The sequence below is a fragment of the Artibeus jamaicensis genome, unplaced genomic scaffold (genome assembly GCF_021234435.1).
Source record: "Artibeus jamaicensis isolate MK-2021 breed Jamaican fruit bat unplaced genomic scaffold, CSHL_Jam_final contig_718, whole genome shotgun sequence".
Lineage (NCBI taxonomy): Eukaryota > Metazoa > Chordata > Mammalia > Chiroptera > Phyllostomidae > Artibeus > Artibeus jamaicensis.
In genome coordinates, this window is record NW_026521936.1 from 2,328,411 (window position 1) to 2,350,090 (window position 21,680).

Genomic DNA, 21,680 nt, shown 5'->3' on the forward strand with positions numbered 1-21,680 from the left:
AACTTGGAGCGCCCCGAGGCCGTCGTCCGGCTGCGGGTGGAGGCTCCTGGGTCACTGGCCCGGCTGACCTCGCCGCCCGTCCCTGGTCCCCGGATGCAGGTTCTGTTACTTGCGTAGTAACAGTATTAAGTGTAACTCAGCAAAATACACAGTACCACATGTGTGTGTTACACACTTAAGTTGAGGTACAAGTAATACAAGAATGAACTTCTGTGAAAGTGGTGACTCGTGACTATACACCCGTGTTGCCAGCCCCCCGTGTTCGACGCGCAGTGTTGTGATTAAGCGAAACCGAAGGCCTGCGGTGTGAGCGTTCCCCCCCTCAGCAACAGACCTTTCTAAACCAGCCGAGGCAGAGCTTCAAGTATTCTTTATTCAAAGTTGAAAAATGTACCACACTGCATCATCGCAAAAACTCACTGGTACAAAAAAAACACTTTGCAGCTGGTGAGAAGGCAATAAAAAGTTGATTTTTAAACTCATTACTATAAATTATTCTTACAGTACTTTGCGAATTCAGAATTTCAAACTGCATTTTCCTTTTCCACATCGCCCACAGTACTCGAGGGTCCTGAAGCTGAAGGCAGCTGCTCCGGAGGAGGGGGAGGTAGCAGACGTCAAGGGATCTCCATCTCCCGTTCGATGCCCACGTACTTGAGCGCGTCGGCCTGGCTGTACCTGAAAGGGCAGGAGACAGGCATGGCCGCAGCCCGTGCAGGTGAGCGCGAGCCCAGCCACCCACTCACTACACGGAAAGGCACACACGCCCAGTGTCTCTGGTACTGTCCCACCTGTGCTTTCAAAGTGACAACATGTGGGCCCCAGTTCATAAACAACACAGAGCTTCTGAACAGGACCAATGCTCAGCCACGGGGTTCAACCAGACGGGCGTCTGACTGCCTTTAAGTAAGTGGTAGGAGGCAGCTTGTTAGTCTGACCCTCAGCCCGATGCTTAACAAACCAGGGGCCCTGTGTCCTCAGCTTTCTTGAGCTGTCACGGAGACCCCGAGTGTCACCACTGGGGAGAACATCGGCCAGTACCGGTGTCTCAAGTCCGCCTGCACTGAAACATCACAGACAAGCCTGGCACACCCTCACAACCTGCAGTGTGCCCACACCCAGCCCCTGCATCGAGGTGGAAAAATGGGGCCTGCATGCTTTTCCTGTTTTTAAAAGAACTGGTGCTTGTATAATGGGAACTATATCCTCCAACTCCTGCCAAGGCAAAGAATGACCCAAAATTAGTCCCTCCAACAACACAAGGCCCAGCGAAGAGCAGAAAGACAGCCTCTGTCCCAAGTCCAGGAGGAAAAGCCCTCGGGTTTATACCAGAGCTGCCCTGCTACTGACCTGTAATCAAAAAACAGCTCCTCTCCAGTCTGGATGGCTCTCTTCGCAAAGATGCCTATCCTGTGGTCACCGTTTACCATCATCACTGCAAGGAGACACGCTGGGGTCAGCAAGGGAAGGACACCAGCACGCTAGGACAGATTTACTGTGTGACTTCAGGAAGCCTGAGTCCAGAAGCACCTACCTTTTGCATAGCAATTTGGATTGACTGAATGATTTGCAAAACGGATTTTGTTACCCTTGCGGGTTGCATCCACCACAAAATCTGAAGAAAAAATGAGCACAATGCAGTGAACAATTGCAGTTTTAGATCGATCAACAATAAGTTACTACGATCCTGGAGGTGCTCGGGGTTTGCCTTCAAAAGTAAATCATGCAGCCAACATCACTCAGTAGGAAACGATATTTGTAAGAAACTGCTGTTCTAGGTAAAGTTAATTGTGCTAATTCAGGATAACTGTCTCTCAAATACTGTTACCTAACTGTAAATATGTATTAGCCAAATATTGCAAAAACATGGAATCTGAGAAAAGTAAGTTTTGTAGCTACAATTAATCTATTCTGTTCACAGAAAACACTATCCTCGGTGCAGCCAAGGGTCACTGAAACACCTCGGGTACAAGACGCCTGCTCTTCATCACAGATCCCACACCCACTGGGGAAGCAGCGTCCTTCAGCCCCTGCTCCTAGTCCTCCAGCGGCGCCCGGAGTGTGGGAGAGGCTCCGAAACACCCCAGGGTCAGAGGCCAGCACTGAAGGAAGGGCACCCAGCTGGCTGGAGACCCCAGCATCTCGTGTGGCTCAGAGGCCACATCCCTTGAACCAGACCTGCTCTGCCACAAAGAGGTTCCCCGCAAGTGACAGCAACAGCCCACGCCTGCGTGGCACCTCAGACGTACCGTTGTTCAGGTTGAAGAGAAAGCTGCACATGTACTTGTCATACACTTTCCCTCTTCTGTCGGCTTCATCTTGAGAAATTATCTGAGGACAAGACGGCGCCACGTTAAAGCCGGGCAGGGGCGCACTGCTCAGCAGAGCTGGCCCGTCCATCAGAGGACGACGGACTTAAGGACTGCAACTCGGAAGCACTTCCCCATCAAAGGAAGTGGGCTTTGGAGAAAGGGATTAATTTAAGGAGCCCCTTTTCTACGAACAGGCAATGCAAACCACCGTGCGTTTTCAGTGACTCCGCAACGGAACAGCCCAAGATAAATGACACTCACTGCTGGGTCCGTGAATGAGGCTGCAGGTGAAGTAGGACAGACTCCTCCCCTTCCCTCCTCATCCCCAGAGAAAGCTACATGTGACCAGGCCTGAAACAGCCCCTCTGGGCGTGCCCAGGGTGACCACCCGCTCCGGCCTTACCTCCCCACAGTACTCCGAGATGAACTCATTCTTCTGGACAGGGTCTTTGATGAAGATGCCCCAGCCTGCCACGTCGGACGGCGCCAGCAAGAGGTGCTAGAGAAGGGAGCACAGCTGTCGAGTCTGACCAAAGCCGAGCGGCCTGCCGACCCTGGAGACCGCAAGGCGAGTGTGATCCTCGGACCCCTGCAAGTCAGCCAACCAGACGCCACCAAGTGCCTTGACTTCAGGGCCTGAACTGAGGGGTCAGTGCCCCCCCCCAACAAACTGTAAGACCTCACTTTGGATTTTGTGAATAAACTAAAAGTAAGCTTTACCTCTCCCCAAAACCAACCGTGGTGGCACCTGGCCCTCTGACGGCCGCCCAACAGGGCACCCGCGAGGGCTGCCTTTGCACTTCCTGCCCTTTCTTCAGCCTTTGACCCCCTTAATGATTCACTTCCAGTGTGAACTTCACACGAGGACGCCAAGTCTGCCTGTCTCCATACCTCCTCACACCAGCTCCTCCACTTCCCGTTCAGGCCCCTGGCTGCATTAGCTCCCTGCGGCGGAGCTCAGCTGTCCCTGCACTGCAGCTCCTCAGAGACAGCCCAGAGAACTGCCAGGAGGCAGAGGCACATCTCGCCAGCCCAGCATTCCGCTCTCAGCAAATGCCAAGATGACGAACAAGGCCAGTTCCAGGTTAGTGTGCATCAGGCACAAACCCCTCACTCTGTGCCAGGTTCACTATGCCGCAGTCCTCCCAAACTCCCTTACGTCCTTTAGCAAGTCCCCGATCACCCACGCTCCCAATCTGTTCTTACTCTAATCCAGCCCCGACGCCCATCAGGGGACTTCTGAAACAACTCCCTGAGTAGAAACTAAATTAGCTAAAGAACACTGTGAAGCTGTGAGGCAAATGAAACCCAGTAGGTAAGACAGTATTATCTACAGCTGTTTTCTGAGCGCAAAGGCGTGCCAGTGTGAAGAGCTGACCGCAAAAGGTGAGTGTGGGGTGGGGGAGTTATGGTGGGATTCTAGGGCTCATCATGGGTATGCCACGCAAAGCTGTAGTGCGTCACTGTGACAGAAGGACCTCGATGGACGTTAACTACCCCGAGAAAAGCCGTCCAAACACTTGGCAACATCAGAGCCAAAAATCAAGCCACTGCCAGAACCAGAACTCCTGGGGGCAGGGCTTCCGGCCGCACGGTGCATACTCTCCACCTCCTCACAGACGCCGGGCTCCCTGCCCCAGGACACGGGGCCGACGGGGATGCTGCCTCCGGGAGCTACGAGCACTGACGAGTTAACACCCGGCACTTCACCCCAGTGCTGACTAAATGGTAAGTAATAAACACCAGCTGCTGTTATAAAAATGACTAATTGAAATGCACTGTCTACCCTAAAAAAGCAAGACACGAGTGCACATGGGTGGTGTCCTCTGCTCAGCGGTCACTACAATTAAAAATCACCTGCCTGCAGCCCCCAGTTACATGGTTCCCAGCTTTGATGTTTCCAAGGTTATTAAAGGAACAAACCCTGCAAAACCACTGGGAAATTCATCTCGCTCTGCACAAAAGGGAAACTTGGTTACCATATGACTAGTTCCATTAACTAAACTTAAAAAGAAATTCAGTGTTGGCTGGCCTGGCTCAGTGGACTGAGTGCCGGCCTGTGAATCAATGTGAATATTGATATTTCTCTTCCTCCCCTTTCCCTTTGTGTAAAATGCATAAATAGAATCTACAAGTCATCTACTAGACAACTAGAAAAAAAATATCACTTACTCCAAATGTGAACCCAGTACTGGCACCTCTCTGAGCCTGGGAAGCTGGTCCCTCCTACCCTACAGTGGACAGGCTGCCCCCTGCCTGCACCCCCACCCGGTGGTGGCACCTTTCCCGGCCACGCCCCCCTGGCCCTACCTTCTTGGAGCCCCGCTGGATGCTGCAGTTCTTGCAGGACACGTTCTTGCTGTCCCAGTGGTCAGCAGCCCCGCAGGTCAGACACAGGTCGGGGTCGCACTCCCGCACAGCCAGGTAGCAGGGGCACTGCTTGGTGTTGCACTGAGCTTTGCAGCGGCAGCCGGGGAAGCGGTTCTGACCTGCAGAGACCGTCTCTGCCGTTACTGTCACGAGACGGCGCGGAGCCCTCACAGCAGCCTCCCTGTCCCGCTGCCCCCGAGGAGAAACGTCACACGTGCCTGAGCTTCACGGGTGGTTTCATTCAGTAGAAAGAATCACCACCCTGATGACCAGCTCCTCTGTGCTGAGCACTGAACCCTCCAACTCGGACAGTTCCCGGTGCCCGCAAAGTACCTGGGTTGCTGCTCCTAGATTCCCCTTACATTCTGGGCCAGCGTTACTATGATTTAACTTAAATCACCAAAGAAAAACAGCTCCTTTCATCCCGTTTTGCATAACCTGTCGTCATGACACGTCCACCAGGACACTGGCTGGACACAGGTGCTGGGGGTGCCCCGCACTCTGGATCTCCCCCAAGGAAAACCTGCAGGAGCTGCTGTGTCAACTTTTTTACTCGCTATTTTAACTCTCATGCAATGGCATTAAAGCAACAGATACTTACACTCTGAACTACACTGACAAAACTTTTCACAAAAATTCTGTGCTATCACACAAGGGCACGAACTGTCGCAAGGCTGCCGTGGATGGTCACAGGGTTGGTAGTTGTAAACATGGTTGGAGGAGCCGTCTGCATCAAGACAACAGCGTGCAGGTCAGTTGGCAGTCGGAGGGGAACACGCACATGAGCGAGAACACACCCCACCTCCGTCCCCGGAGTGCAGCAGGCTTCCTGCCTGGTGCCCAATCCTGTCCACGCGACAATGGCCTGAGGCACCTCCCACCCCCTGCCAAGTGCTGGGAAAGCTGGGGCGCGGTCCCCACATCTCGGGTCACCAGAGTGCTACTCTTTTAACCACCAGAGGACTGGCTGGCAATATACTCAACAGACACCCTCCATGCATCAAAGTACCCTCAACTCTAGCCCAGCCACTACTCTGACACATTACAGACATCTTCGGTGCAGGGGCTGGGGGGTGGGCAGGAGAAAGGCACTGACCTTTTTTCAGCTGTATCTTCCTGCAGTGAGCAGCCCACAACCTGCAAGACAAAGAAGCAAACGGTCTTCTCCAGGAAGCGAGGGCACATGGCGGGCACAGGAGCTCCTGAAACAGGACCATCTGTGCCAGCAACAGGGCCGTGCCTTCCATCCGAGTGCCTGAGAGAAGGGTCACACAGTCCAAGCTTGTGTGTGCCAGGTTGCAGTGACCACCAGGCCCCGCTGTGGGCCAAGAAGCCCTTCGCAAGCACACCATCAGGCCTGGGGCGGCCAGGCCCTCCCATGCAGGCCAGTCTGCCTGCTGGGCTCGTGCTGAGGCAGGTGACACTGGCCTACGTGGTCAGATCATCCAACCAGAAAACCCGGGAGGCACTGCTAAAGCCTAACGCCTGCGGGAAGACTGCTACGCCACTCCCCGACCCAGCACCCACCTCTGCTTCTCTCCGAAAAGCCGGGAGGGGGGGGGGGGACTAAAGCTGGCAGACCAGCCACGGCCTGCTCCTTCTGCACCTACAACCAGGTCACCTCACCACGCACAGCCACAGGCTTCGGGAAAGGGGACAGACCCGCGGCCCAAGAAGGTCTACCACCAGTGCGACCACCACACGCCTGGAAGGTTACGGCTCCTCATAAACCAGCTCAGGTCACCGCTCCAAGATTCACACTCAGGAAGACCTCTCAGAACAAATTCTGTGCAGCCTCGCCTGCAGAAGCTACTAGGTCCGTCTCGACTAAACACAGCAGAGCGAGCTTACTTCGTCTGGCTCTTACACCAGGTCTGCTGACGCTGCTGCGTTCTAGTGGAGACTCGTACCTGCACTGCCCGTGGAGACTCCACCTCTGTTTCTATGGCTAGCCTCCGCCCTGGGTCACACACTCAGCCCACAGCGTCCTGGCGCCATCTGGGAACGGCCGCAGACACTTACCGGTGTTTCCTCTTCTTCTTCCTCGGAGGAGTGTCAACATCTTCGGCGGGCACTGGAGCTATGATACTGGACTCTTTGACCCGAAACTCATACACCTGACGAGAGGCACAGTCGCAGCTGTGAGGCCCATCAGGGTGAGCAGACTTACAGCCTTACACTGGTCCCCACCAGAAACACCTGTCCCTGCTGTGACGCTGTTGGGGACAACAGAGCAGACGCTGTCCCAACCCTCAAGCAGCTTCGATGACATTATGGTAAATATGGTCAAGAGTCCCAAGGCTCAATCTAGACTCTTACTGGCTTTCTCAGTCCATTGTCACCTAGCCTGAAACAGCTAAAGGCTGAAATCAGTTTACCCCCAGTAAACAAACTCCTTTCCAGGAGACAGACAGAAGGCATCAATAACCGAGAGAGGGTTGCCTGTGCTCCCCATCTCTGAAGCTCTTCAGACCTGCTCACCTGTCTGCAGGTTTTGGTCCCGATCAACCTGGCGATGGCACAAAAGTTGTCGTAGTAGGTGCCGATGAGGACCCGGAACATGGAGGCCTCGGCCCCGCTCCACTCCACATTCTCCGGGGGCTCGCTGTTCGGCTTCATCTTCACCGGAGTCTGGCACCGAGAGTTCGCTTCTGCAAGGCCAGGTCAGTAAGCATCAGTGAGGAGGGGGGACCAGAGAGCAGTGCACTCAAGCAGAAAGCGGAAGTGAGTCACGCTGAGAACAGGCTGGGGCTACAAAGTCACCACGCCGTCACATGGAACCAGGGAGCCTGGGCTCCTTCCCCAAGGAAGGCGAACGGGCTGCCCTCCTGTTGTTTGTGTTTAAGCCGCAGAGCATACAGGCACCTAAACTCTAGTCAGGACAGCAAGGACACTAACCGGAGTGGCCTGCACCTCGTGGCGCCCTGACCGAGAACAATGGAAAAGATGGCACAGTGGACAGGAATGGCAGCCCCGAACCTCAGCCACCCAGGCGGCAACATCACAGCGGGCCTGGGGCAGGGAGAGCCGTGAGCACTCAGCCCGGTCCTCCGCGGGCACACCCAGCGCGGACACTGCCCGCCTTCCTGAGAACTGGGCACCCCTGCACCCCGCGGAACTCCCCAACAGCGGCACGGAGCGAGCGGGCCTCACCGGAGGAGCTGGAGGTCTCGTCTTTCTTCTCCTCCTCCTCCTTGTCGTTGTTCTCGCCGCCGGTCTCGGCCCCGGCTTCCCGGTCGCTGTCTGTGTCCTTGGACTCCAGCACACTGATGGTGGGGGTGCTGGGCCTGCTGCTGTTGTTGGGGAGCCGCCCGCGTCTACGGCCGCCCGGGCGCTTGGGTGGGGTCTTGATGCGCTCGGCCGTGAGGGCGGCGGCAAACTCCTTTGCTCCCTCCTAGAGTGAAACACAGAGACGTCAAGTTCTACAACTCGTTTTCATAAAGAAGAAAAAAACCCTGCATGAGCAAGTTAGTCAAGAAATTCAACACAATACCCACTTTCTACAATTAACTGGTTGCGTATCTACACACACTGGTTTTCTTTCCATCTCCTCTGACAGTCTGGAAATTTCAGACAGACAGACTTGGGTACCATATATTGCTAGAGTGATGTGAGATCCGTGTATTTGTGAAATGCACTGATTGATTAGTAAGTCAAAATATAAAATGCCCTTTGTGTAACATACAGTCTCTTTAAAGGTGAGTTTTTATGAGAATCACATAATGTGCATCTGGAGTCCAACTTTCCTGTCCAGGGTTTCTAAGCACAGGCCGCTGTGGTCGTGGTCAAGTGCACGGGAACACAGAGCACGCGAGCATGCCGACGGGGCCACTTCCCGCCCTACTACAAACGAGAAGGGCCAGTGTGGCCCCCGTGAGGGACGCACATCCCCAGGAGACGTGGCAGGAACTTGCGGATCAAGGCTGTGGGGCTACATTCTGCACTACCAAGGGCAACACCCAGTCTCAAGTGTGAGAAACCGGTGAGCACACAGGTCACAGAGGAACATTCCAGATGAGCCACACAAAATTACACAGCAGGGCTCGAGAGTCCCTGTTTAGTGATGGGAGAAGTCTGAGAGCAGCCAACAGTTTTATACTTCTACAAAAACCAAATTGCTTAAAAACAGGATACCTTCTGTAGGTGCCATTCAATGAATCTTCTGTCTTAGTTCCTAGGTAGGAGTGGCTTGGTTCAAAAAGGGGAAATGGTAAAAAAAATAAGATAGTACCCATAAAAAACAACTTTTCTACCTCTTATTTTCCTAAACCTTCACTGTGGGCCCTAATGCACGGCTCAAACCACAGGGGCCCGAAGCTCACTGAAAGGCTCAGAACGGCCGAGGGTCTCGAGGTGGGCGGCTACCTGTGCTGCACACGCTCCTGAACTTCGAGGGAGGTGTACCGTAAGAGTCCTTGATCCTAAAAACCTCGGACTGTTGCTGAAAAGATTAGCACGGATACACAAAGACTAATCAACCAGCAAAGGACTCAAGTGTGCGTGTGCACATCAGAGACACGAACCAGGTAAGACCCTCTGCCTCCCGTGTGGCCAGGAGACGCGCGGGAGCCACAGTGCTTAGCTGACTGCACGCGCCTCACAAGGCCAGAGTCCTTGTCCAGCGCCCTCCGGCCGCGCGGCTCTCGAGCTTACCAGGTGCTGGTAACACTGGGGCCCACAAGGCTTGTTGTCCAGAGCTGTTTCTGTGTTCTTCCGCTTGTAAGTGTTGGGTGTGGCGTGGAAAGCTGCAAAATACAGTAATATTTGGATATTTTCCACAGTATTTACCTACTTATTTTCCCCAGTTTCAGTGGAAAAAGTTAGTGAATACATTCCCGCCTTGCCACTCTGTGGTTCAGGTCCCAGAACTCCCCTCCCAGCCCCCAGTGACCTCCCACTGCGTGGCCCCCACGACTCCCTCCGAGCACTGCACCCCCCCCCCCGGCCGGGTCGGGCCGCACACGCCGAGTTCTGCGGTGACCAGTGGTTTCTTACTTCTCTCCTCACAAGTAGAACTGACACGTGTAAACGCTAAATGCTGACCACAAACATTCACTTGAGCCATTAATATCGCCATAGAAACAACTGAGACATCCTCTACAGTGAAACCAGATTTCCTACTTTTACCAAAAGAATTCTGACATCCACAATTTTTATTTTCTAAAGGTCAACAATCTGTCAAAATGGGGAGAAAAACAGAATACCACTTACTAAAAACTAATTTTTTCAAAATCCTCACCCAAAGATATGTTTATTGATTTTAGAGAGAAAGGGAAAGACAGAGAGAAACATCAACTGGTTGCCTCCCATTTGCACCCTGACCAGAGATGGACCCGAAACCTAGGTATGTGCCCCGACGGGGAGTCGAACCCACAACTGTGTTGGTGTGCAGGACGACGGTCCAACAACTGAGCCACCTGGCCAGGGCAAGCTTGAAATATTTTCAATAACTTCAAGTATTAAGATACCAATTTGAAAAGTTAGATTTCTAGAAATCTAAAATAGTCTAGACATTTCTACAAGAGGGAATCCTTTATCACAGTTTTCTAAATGATAAACTTGTTTGAAGTTCTGCTGAGGAAATCTAGTCATGATACCTCTGAGTGTAAGCATGCTAATTTTTCCTTAATCGCCTGAACCTGTTCTTGTCTTATGTTGGAGACTCTACGCTGTTCCCCAGTTCGAGCCCAGGCCCGGCGGCCACTGTCCTCAGCTGAGCCGTTTGGTGCCTTCCCCTGCCACGGCCTCGGGGGGAGAACAGTGGTCTGCACACACAGCGTGCGCCAGACGAGGTGCCAGACTGGAAACGGGTTCCCCAGCCACGTGGCACCCACTACGGGCCCTGACCCAGGCTGACGACAGCCCTGCGGTTTGGGCTGACGTGACTCCTGCTGCCAGTGTGGCTTAGCCGTCCCTGTGCTCGGTCTGGTGTTACAGGGTCCTCACCTGTTCAGAATGGAACCCGTGGCTTGGTCAGTCATATGGTATCAGGCTCTGCTCTGGGGACAAACTCATACACTTGAAAAGAATTTGAGCCTTGAACTGCTACTCTAAAAACATAACTTGGCTGTCTTTTTTTCTCCTCTTACCAATCTGTCTTTATGTCCCTTTAAGTTCTGTGGAAAGAGTACGGCTTTTTTCTTTTCTTTTAAAGATTTTATTTATTTATCTTTAGAGGGGAAGGGAAGGAGAGAAACATCAATGTATGGTTGCGTCTCATGTGTCTTGTGTGTCCCCTGCTGGGACCTGAGCTGCAGCCCAGGCATATGCCCTGACTGGGAATCAAACCGTGATCCTTTGGTTTGCAGGCCCGCACTCAATCCACTGAACTACACCAGCCACAGCAGACTACGGCCTTTTATAAACACTTTTACAATGACTTGTTTCATGAGCATGTCAGTTGTTTTCATCCACATTGCAGTAGTTTGCATCTTGTGTGGTTCTGATGGACGCTGGTGCCACCGGCTCTCTCGAGCCCTCACTGCGGTGCACTCGCGCCTGGGCACCGGACCAGTGGACTGAAACGGGAATTTGAAGTTCCAAACACTTCTAAGCTACTTCATCTGACTTGTATTTTCCTGTAACAAGATGCTGACTGAACGGTCTCACTAGGTCCTTGAATTGTGTGTGATTCAAAGAAAATGCATTTCAGAATTTTGAGACTCTCCTCTTTATACTTGAAAAATAGTTTTTAAACCCTGGCTGGGTGACTCGGTTGGAGCATCATTCCATATACCCAAAACAGCCACGAGTTCAATTCTCTCCTCCACTTCCTCTCTCAAATCATATCCTCTAGTAAGAATTTTATTAAAATATATTTCGAGCTAAATATACAGGAAAGGGGGTTATATAAAATGTCATTATCAGAACAATTAAGCCAAAATACCTTTAAATTTTATAAGGACAGAGCATGAATACTGAGGGTTTTGTTTCTTTTAATGTCAAAAGCACCCTATAAAATCTGGATGAAAAACCTACCTAAAGGTTTTTCAAGCGGAAGTAAAAAGGATCATGTGTAATTCCAGCAAGTCCGTACACCTGTCCTTGAGATTGAACTGCAACACTAAAGACTGACTTAGACTGAGTGTCCCCGTGGGACCCTGCGTTGTCACCACAGCCACGATGCCTCCCACACACAACCGGTGAATCCGAGGGGCGGGACTGGAACACACGTCAGCGATCAACCGTTTCCAGGGGCTTACAGTAGGAGCGGGAACAGAGGGAATGTTCCTGGGGCCACCTGTCTGGCTGCAGGTGTGACCAGACCCTCACCCCCTTGCCTCGGGGGCCACGCCCCACTGCTCTTACACACTCAGCCAGCTCCTGCTCTTGTGACCGACGCTCAGACAGGGCGGAGGGTCAGCTTACGCACAGACCACGGCCCAGAGCACTAGTCTCGTCTCTCCGGAGTAGGACTCACTATTAAGAACGACTTCTTGCTGAACAGCCTTACAGCGAACTCATGTGAATTCTGGGTATAGTCAGACTTTCACTGAAAAGCACCTCAGAAAACAGCAGTGCTGACGTCTGAGCAAGAGAAGCAGTGGCGGCCGCTGGCAGGGGTTCTGTGCTCCAAGCGCACACACACTGACTGGGCAGCCTCAGGCGTCATCTCCTTCAACCCCCACAAGTCCCCAGATACTATTACGTCCTCGTCCCCATTTCCCAGACGAGGAAAACTGAGGTCTAGGGAGATTTAGTCCCTCTGATAATTATACCATTGAAACACTTAAAAAAGCCAGCCACCAGCCATAAACTCATAATACCTGCCTTGAAATCCTAACCCTTTAAAATGTTAAAATCTCTTCGGTCAACATTAATACACATTAAAAAAAAAAAAAAAAATTTCAGACTTCCGCCAAGATGGAGGTATAGGTGGATGTGCCGTGCCTTCTCACACAACCAAGTTTAGGGACAACTAAATATTAGCATCAGAGAACACAACCAGAACACGGAAAATTGAACTTTTCGGAAGTCCATTAACAACGAATTCTTCAGCCCAACCGGTAAGGGGCGAAACCGGCGTCTCGTGAGGGGTTGCACAGGAGGACTGATTCGGACCCGGGCACGGAATCCAGACGCGCGAATCCAGACGCACGGGTTCCAAACGCAGGATTGGACCTAGTGAGCGACCGAGCAACCCACCGGGTGAGCGACTGCAGAGGAGACAGTGGGGAGGCGGTGCTGCGTGTTGACTGCGGTTGCCTATTTGCGGGCGAGCGGACAGGCAAGGGAGTGGGCGGTTGGACCGGGGCCCAGCGTCCCGCGGCAAGTGGCGGTAGAGGGCGCCGCCATTTCCCCGCTCTGACCACGCCCCCACATACAGCGTCACAACCCAGCGACCTGGGAGTCCAAGGCGCCGCTTCTCACATTTAAAGGGCCAGAACAGACCAAAAATGTCGCAGGAAGACCTCAAAGCCCCAGAGATAAATCTAAGCGACAAAGAAATAGCAAAACTCTCAGACGCACAATTTAAAACACTGGTCATCAGGATCCTCACAGATCTGGATGATTATAGCCACAAATTAGAGAAACATATGAAGGCTAAACTAATGGAAATGAATGGAATTCCACAGGAAACCCATAGCGTTGAAAAGGAAACTGGGACTCAAATCAATGGAGTGGACCAGAAGAAAGCAAATAATGGCCAAACAGAAAAGAGTCAAGGAGCAAGAATTCAAAGAAATGAGGAGAGACTTAGGAACCGCCAGGACATCTTTAAACGCTCCAATATCCGAATTATAGGGGTACCAGAAGGGGGAAAGACACAACCACCAGTGGAAAACTTATTTGAACAAATAATAAAAGAAAATTTCCCCAATCTGGCAAAGGAAATAGACTTCCAAGAAATCCAAGAAGCTCAGAGAGTACCAAAAAAGTTGGACTCAAGAAGAAACACACCAAGGCATATCATAATTACATTAGCCAAAATTAAAATGAAGGAGAAAATCCTAGAAGCAGCAAGAGCTAAGGGGACAATCACCTACAAAGGAGTCCCCATCAGACTGTCAGCAGATTTCTCAAAAGAGACCTTACAGGCAAGAAGGGGCTGGAAAGAAATATTCCAAGTCATGAAATCTAAAGACCTACAACCAAGATTGCTCTATCCAGCAAAACTTTCATTTAGAATGGAAGGACAGATAAGGTGCTTCTCAGATAAGATCAAATTCAAGGAGTTCATCATCACCAAGCCCTTATTATATGAAATGTTAAAGGGACTTATCTAAGAAAAAGAAGTTAAAGAAACATGAACAGTGAAAGAACAAGCTCACAGTTATTAACAACCACACCTAAAACGAAAGCAAACTAAAAGAACAGCTAGATCAGGAGTGGAAACATAGAAATGAAGATCTCAAGGAGGGTTAGCAACAGGGGAGTGGGAGGAGGAGATGGGGGAGAAAGTACAGAAAACAAGTAGCATAGACAGTAGATAGAAAATAGATGGGGGGCCAAGAATAGCATGGGAAATATAGAACCTAAAGGACTTGAGACACATAGACATAAACTAAAGGGGGGTAACGGTGGGGATGGGGGGGCAGGGTGGAGGGGGGAATAGAACAACTGTAACAGCATAATCAATTTAAAAAAATAAAAAACAAACAAACAAAACAGACTTTCACATAATTTCAAAAAGGACAAACTGATACAACTGGGTCCCAGGCATACAACGGATTCCTCCGCAGGCTGTCTGACAGCAGCTGACCAAACATGCCAAGTTCTGCTTCAGTCCGACACCCACACACGCAGCCAATCAGAACTGTGTCACCTAAGCTGTGCGGGACAGTAAACTTCAGGCTGGAACAACCGTTTGTTTGTTTGTTTACATTTTCACTTATTTTTTAATCCTCCCCTGAGGACATTTTTCATTGCTTTTAGAGAGGATAAGAGATAAACACTGATGGGAGAGAGAGGCAGCGACTGGTTGCCTCACACACACTGGGATTATGGGCCCCCGAACTGGGGGTAGAACCTACAACCTAGGTATGTACCCTGACTGGGGACTGAACCCTCGACCTCCGGGTTACCTGGACAATGCTCCAACCGAGTCACAGCAGAGCTAGGCTGGAGCTTTTATAAAGAAATTACTATGATTCCAAAGTTGCGGGACAATCAGTTTCCAATTTACCAAATGGACTGTGGCCTAAAAGTTACCTGGAATATAAAGTGGAATAGTTCTCTGACCAAACCATTCCCCCTTCGTCAAAGTACACGAGTCCCACTAACAGAGACGACGCGGCAGAGACACGGAACCTCTAACTCCTTCCCCGGATGAAGCGGTGGATGCCGCTAAGGACTCAGCAACAAGTGAGGCCCGACATCAGGCTCCCGCACAGAACTATAAAGAGAGCTAACATCCGAAAAGGCCTTTGTAACCAGAAGTTTTCTAAATTCTCCCTTAAACAATGAGTTAAGGAGAAAATATAAAGCATTTCTTATAATTACTCAAAACATACAGTAATAATACCAAGTATCAGAACCAAAGAGGAAAGTTGAAGCTGGGCTCTAGACAATTCAGTGTTAAACATACCTCCAAAAATAGGAAAGAATGAAAACAAAATGTTTTCATAAGAGAATCTAAACATAATCAGACTCGTAACAGGAAAAGAGAGCTTCCGGCCAAGATGGAAGCGTGGGTAGACACACTGCTCCTCCTCCCAGAACCAAAAGGCGGACGACAGAAACAGCAAGAACTGCAGGGAAACCGAGCTGTACAGAGTCGAACCACCAAGGAGTTAAAGAAGAAACAGTCACCTGGACGGGTGGGAGGGGCAGAGACAGGCAGCGGAGAGGACTAGTGGCAAGGCGTGGCTGGCAGACCAAGTGGATAAACTGGGAGGAACAAATGGGGAGCGAGACAGACCTCGCAACCCAGGGTTCCAGTGCAGTGGAAATAAAGCCCCAAAACCTTTGACTGAAAACACCTGTGGGGGTTGAGGGGGCAGCGGGAGAAACCCGGCCTCACAGGAGAGTCCGTTGGAGAGACCCACAGGGTCCTGAACGTACACAAGTCAACCCACCCAGGAATCAGCACCAGAAGGGCCCAATGTGCTTGTGAGAAGCGGGGGAAGTAACTGAAATCCGGCAGAGAGCATAGCAAGAGGCACTGTTCCCTCTCGGACACCTCCCCAACATCAAGCGTCCCAACAGTGACCTGGGTTGCCCCGCCCTGGTGAACACCTACGGCACCTCCCCTCACTACGTAACAGACAAGCCGAGACCAACAAACAAACAAAAATGGTCCAAATGAAAGAACAGATCAAAGTTCCAGAAAAAATATAACTAAGCGATGAAGAGACAGCCAAAATGATAGCCAAACTGTCAGACGCACAGTTCAAAACACTGGTCATCAGGATGCTCACAGACTTGGCTAAGTGTGGTTGCAAAATAGAGGAAAAAGTGAAGGCTATGCAAAGTGAAATAAAGAAAAATATACAGGGAACCAACAGTGGAGGGAAGGAAAATGGGACTCAAATCAATGGTCTGCACCACAACGAAGAAATAAACATCCAACTTGAACAGAATAATGAAATAAGAATTTTTTTTTTTAATGAGGAGAGACTTAGAAACCTCCAGGACATTTTTTAATGTTCCAACATCAGAATCATAGGGGTGCCAGAAGGAGAAGAGGAAGACCAAGAAGTTGAAAACTTATTTGAAAAAATAATGAAGGAGAACTTCCCCAATCTGACAAAGGAAATAACTTCCAGGAAGCCCAGGAAGCTCAGAGAGTCCCAAAGAAGATATATCCAAGGAAGCACAAACCAAGGCACATCATCATTACATTATCCAAGAATAAAAATAAGAACAGAATCTTAAAAGCAGCAAGAGAAAAGGAGACAGTTACCTACAAAGGAGTTCCCATAAAGCTGTCGGCTGATTTCTCAAAAGAAACTTTGCAGGCAAGAGGGGCTGGGAAAAAGTATTCAAAGTCAGGAAAGGCAAGGACCTACAAACCTAGATTACTTTATCTAGAAAAGCTATCATTTAGAATGGAAGGGCAGATAAAGTGCTTCCCAAATAAGGTCAGTTAAAGGAGTTCATCATCACCAAGCCATTATTATGTGATGTGTTAAAAGGACTTATCTAAGAACAGGAAAATCAAAACCATGAACAGTAAAATGACAACAAAGTCACAACTATCAACAACTAAACCAAAAAAAACACTAAGCAAACAACCAGAGCAAAAGCAGAACCACCAAAATAGAGATCACATGGAAGGTTATCAGTGGGGGAGGGGGAGAAAGGAAGAAAAGGTAGAGGGAATAACTTACATGTACGACCCATGGACATGAACTACAGTAGGGGAATGCTTGTGGGAGGAGGGTACAGGGCATAGGAGAATAAAGGAGAGAAAAAATGGGACAACTGTAATGGCATAATCAATAAAATATGTTTTTTTAAAAAATAGTAAAACTAGGACTTCTGGCCAAGATGGAGGCGTAGGTAGACAAACTGTGACTCCTTGAACAACCAAAATAAGGACAACAACAATTCAGAAACAAAGTAACAACCAAAACTGAAAGAAAATTAAACTGTATCGAAGTCTGACAACCAAGGAGTTAAAATAGACACATTCACCCAGACCGGTAAGCAGGGTGCAGTTGGGTGGCCGAGGAGAGAAAGGTCGCAGCACAGGAAATGGTGACACTGGGTGAGCAAGACACCCAGGCACGCACAGTGGCACCAGGCAGACCCTGGGCACCCATGCAGCGGCTGGCAGACCCCAGGCATGGGGTGGCAACGGGCAGACCCAGCCAGGCAGATATTGAGAAGTGGGCACCGCGCGCAAGGTGGCTGGCTGACCAGGCGGCGGTCCCACATTCGTGCACAGATAACTGGGGGGGCGAGACAGATCATACAACCCATGGTCCTAGCGCTGGGAAATAAAGTCTCCAAACAACCATCGAAAACACTTGTGGGGGCTGAGGCATAGGAAAAGACTCCCACCCTCACAAGGAAGTTTGTTGGAGAAACCCACAGGGTCCCCAATCTGGCAAAGGAAATACACTTTCAGGAAATCCAGGAAGCTCAGAGAGTCCCAAAGAAGTTGGACCCAAGAAGGAACACACCAAGGCACATCATCATTACATTAGCCAAGATTAAAATGAAGGAGAGAATCCTAGAAGCAGCAAGAGATAAGGGCACAGTCACCTACAATGGAGTTCCCATCAGACTGTCAGTTGATTTCTCAAAAGAGACCTTACAGGCAAGAAGGGGCTGGAAAGAAGTATTCCAAGTCATGAAAGGCAAGGACCTACAACCAAGATTGCTCTATCCAGCAAAGCTTTAATTTAGAATGGAAGGGCAGATAAAGTGCTTCTCAGGTAAGGTCAAGTTGAAGGAGTTCATCATCACCAAGCCCTTATTTTATGAAATGTTAAAGGGACTTATCTTAGAAAAAGAAGATAAAAAACATGTATACTAAAATGACAGCAAACTCACAATTACTAACAACCACACCTAAAACAAAAACAAACTAAAGAAACAACTAGAACAGGAACAGACCCACAGAAATGGAGATCACATGGAGGGTTAGCAACAGGGAAGTGGGAGGAGTGGGGGGGGGGGAAGGTACAGAGAATAAGTAGCACAGAGAGTAGGTAGAAAATAGACAGGGGGAGGGCAAGAATAGTATGGGAAATGTAAAAGCTAAAGAACTTAAGACACATGGACATGAACTAAAGGGGGGGAATGGTGGGGGAGGAGGTGTGCAGGGTGGAGGGGAATGAAGGGGGAAATAGAACAACTATAATGGTATAATTAATAAAATATTTTTTAAAATAGTAAAACTAATACAGTAGTTGAATCTGGGGAAAATATGCAAAACAGGTTTTTGAAAATAAAATATATGTCACTTAATCTCAAGACAAAAAAACAGAAAATACATAATAAAAGAATAATCTCCAAAATAAAAGAATCAGAAAATGCAAGTCAACTTTATACTAATAAATTTCAATAGCTGGAAAAAAGGGGTAATTTTCCAAAATGACAAAAACTTATCTACTAAGCACCATTATTACTTAACAATGTAATGGAGATACAAGCCTACATAGTAAGGCAAGAAAAAGAAATTAAAGTTACCAAGTTGGGAAAGAAGGTGAAACACCATTAATAACTACAGAACTTTATGGCCAACCCAATCAATACACGAGTTACATGAAGAAAATCTGAGGTTGTTAATGGACACAAACTTAATCTTTATTTTTAAATGTCAATTTCCACTTACTAAATAAATTGAATGAGATGCCAATAAACACACCGCCTGGACTTTTTTAATCAGACAAACTGACTCTAAAATTTGTATTAAAATAATAAACAATACTAGCAGGCGATCTCTGAATAATGCCTTCTGGACAGACAGGCTGAAGGAACAGAACACAAAGAGCAAAAGCAGACCCTGGGACCCAAGGGCGACGAGGGCAGGCTCTCACAGCAAATGAGAGAGGGACCTGCTGGTCCCTGGGTATGAGGCCACCAGGTCTCACCTTAAAGGTGGGAGGGTCGGTGGATTCTATCAGAATTCCAAAGGGACTGAAGAATTAGATGGAAAAACAAAGCCTGAAACATACCTGACAAAAAAAAGTCAGAAACCATTTATAATCTTGGAGTAGGGAAAGCAAGCTGATAAATTCAACTGCCCCTAAAATTTCTATAAACACTGCTTATGGGAATTTTACCAAACAACTAGAAAGAAAATTTCAATTCCTCTCCAAAGAAAAAAAAAACTAATTTACTGACTATATAAAGAGCTCCTAGGTTTCAAAAAAAGACCAACAAGCTAAAGGATAAAAATCATGCTAAGAAAAAAAATACAAATCTCAAACATACGGTAAGAAAAAAATGTAAATAGCCACACACACACATAAAAAAAACACTTTTCACGCATCAATAAAAGTCAAAATTAGGTTTCCAACACATTCTACTGGCAGGTCTCTGGGGAATGACCATGCTTACTCTGCTGGTATTTACTTACTTTATCCTCACCCAGAGACGTTTTTCTCATTGCTTTCAGAGACAGAGACACTGACATGGGAGAGAAACATCAATGGTTGCCTTCTCATGCACACCCCAACCAGGGACTGAACCCACAACGTGGTGTGTGCCTTGACCAAGAATCAAACCCACAACTCTTCACTCTACAGGAGGATGCTCCGGCTGGTAAGTCTGTAAAGTGGCACGCCCCCATACGGCAGGTCACCCAGTAATATCTGGAGTGGATCAGGTGAACTTTGCAGCTCAAAATGATGCACAGGTGCACACAGGTGATTCGCTGCAGCACTGGCACAGAAGAAGCCGCGAAACCACCCAAATGCTGGAAACCACCCAAACGCTGGCCTTTGGAGGACAGGGTCAGTGGGTTCCAGCACCTCCTGCTGCAGAAGACTTTGCAGCTGTCCAGACAGGAGCCACATCCACGGCATTAAGTCAGAAAAGAAAAAGACCTGAATAACATGGCCCCACTGGAATAGGGCAGTGAGGGAAAAATACATTTGTATTTGCCCAAAGAAACCATTGAAAGACACAGGAGAGGTAAGGAGACCCCACTGGACACCTTTTAACACAATTTGGAAATATAAGTAATGTGAATGAGGACCTACTCTTAAAATAACAATACCTAAACACAAGCCAAGTACTATTCTAAGTATTTTACAGATAGTAATAAATTTAGTCCTCAGAACATCTTGCAAAGTATATATACTGGGTTGGCCAAAATGTTTGTTCAGTTTTTTTCCATAAAATGGCTCTAGTATCACTTAGTTGTCTTTAACTTCATTTGAAACAATTTTGTTATATGGTGACACCTGTCAAACCAACATGCATTGTTGTATAGTCATTTTAATATTGAAGATCGAAAAAATATGCAACATTTCCAGCATTATGCTTTATTATTTCAAGAAAGTTAAAAATACGCCCTGGCTGGTGTGGCTCAGTGGATTGAGCACCGGCCTGCGAACCAAAGGGTCACCAGTTCGATTCCCAGTCAGAGCACATGCCTGGGTTTCAGGCCAGGTTCCCAGTGGGGGCTGCACAAAAAGCAACCACACACTGATGTTTCTCTCCCTTTCTTTTGCCCTCCCTTCCCCTCTCTCTAAATAAATAAATAAAATCTTTTTTTTTTAAATTTTTTAAAGGTAATAATACAACTGAAACTCAAAAAAAAGATTTGTCCATGTATGGAGAGGGTGCTGTGACTGATCGAACGCGTCAAAAGTGGTTTGCGAAATTTCGTGCTGGAGATCTCTTGCTGGACCATCTCCACAGTCAGGTAGCCGAGCTCAAGTTGATAGCAATCAAATCGAGACATTAATTAAGAATGGTCAATGTTATATTATCATGCAGGAGACAACTGACATACTCAAAAGATCCAAATCAACAGGCTCAATAAAGTTATTGGTAAAAATAAAAAATGTGTCTTATTTTACAGAAAAAAAACCACGTGGATTTTTTGGCCAAGACAATATATATTCTCATCATGTAGACCAAAAAAAAAAAAGAAGCACAAAATGCTGTGCTTATTACAAGTGTAGTAATTTCATGGTGTGTTTGACCCAAGGAAAACACACAGTGTGAAGTACTGTGTCAGGCACAGCTACAGAACGTGTGGCGGCTGTGTGCTAAGGACACCAGCTCTGCCACAGGAGCACGCCACGGCCACGGCTGGACCCCCGCTGCTCAGCACCCCCAGTGGGCAGCCCTTGAAGCCGACGCCCTGAGACTGAAATAGGTCTCTCTCTCCTCCCCAGCTTGAAAGAGATAATCAACAGGCTCAAGGTTCATCAAAATCACTCAAATCTGAACAGCCCGATAAAATGACCCATAACGTTTACAAGTGGCATCCTGCTCCCTGGGCAGCAGAAAGGGACGTGAAATGCTACATCTACAACCAACCCAGTGAAGGGACCATTTCACTCAGTCATTTCGCTATGTGGTATGTGAATACAACTTACAACACTTTCTCGTTTAATGTGTGTGTGTTGTTGCTGATGTCAGAGAGAG

The 21,680-nt window shown here is 48.7% G+C and overlaps 1 protein-coding gene and 1 long non-coding RNA gene across 15 annotated transcripts in view; one reads left to right on the plus strand and one right to left on the minus strand.

Moving 5' to 3' along the window:
• Positions 1 to 590: 590 nt before the first annotated feature.
• EZH2 (enhancer of zeste 2 polycomb repressive complex 2 subunit) overlaps positions 591 to 21,680 on the minus strand; it is a 72,771-nt gene continuing 51,681 nt past the window's right edge. For all 8 annotated transcript variants that reach the window (XM_053671860.1, XM_053671862.1, XM_053671861.1 and 5 more), the window contains 12 exons: positions 9,336 to 9,427; positions 7,836 to 8,076; positions 7,164 to 7,333; positions 6,705 to 6,799; positions 5,779 to 5,819; positions 5,284 to 5,409; positions 4,623 to 4,801; positions 2,716 to 2,811; positions 2,250 to 2,331; positions 1,535 to 1,615; positions 1,351 to 1,435; positions 591 to 678 (listed from right to left, as the gene is read on the minus strand). In XM_053671860.1, the coding sequence (XP_053527835.1) occupies positions 618 to 678; positions 1,351 to 1,435; positions 1,535 to 1,615; positions 2,250 to 2,331; positions 2,716 to 2,811; positions 4,623 to 4,801; positions 5,284 to 5,409; positions 5,779 to 5,819; positions 6,705 to 6,799; positions 7,164 to 7,333; positions 7,836 to 8,076; positions 9,336 to 9,427 (1,349 nt within the window). In that variant the 3' untranslated portion in view covers positions 591 to 617. The remainder of the gene's footprint in view (positions 679 to 1,350; positions 1,436 to 1,534; positions 1,616 to 2,249; positions 2,332 to 2,715; positions 2,812 to 4,622; positions 4,802 to 5,283; positions 5,410 to 5,778; positions 5,820 to 6,704; positions 6,800 to 7,163; positions 7,334 to 7,835; positions 8,077 to 9,335; positions 9,428 to 21,680) is intronic.
• On the plus strand, positions 653 to 21,148 carry LOC128628369 (uncharacterized). Of its 7 annotated transcripts, none has more exons than XR_008392753.1 (5): positions 653 to 718; positions 1,922 to 9,208; positions 9,947 to 10,026; positions 19,696 to 19,841; positions 20,816 to 21,148. It is a non-coding gene; the product is annotated as an uncharacterized LOC128628369 (long non-coding RNA). The 7 variants fall into 7 exon arrangements; XR_008392758.1 differs by having other exon boundaries at positions 1,922 to 8,664; positions 8,990 to 10,026; XR_008392757.1 differs by having other exon boundaries at positions 1,922 to 4,040; positions 4,438 to 10,026.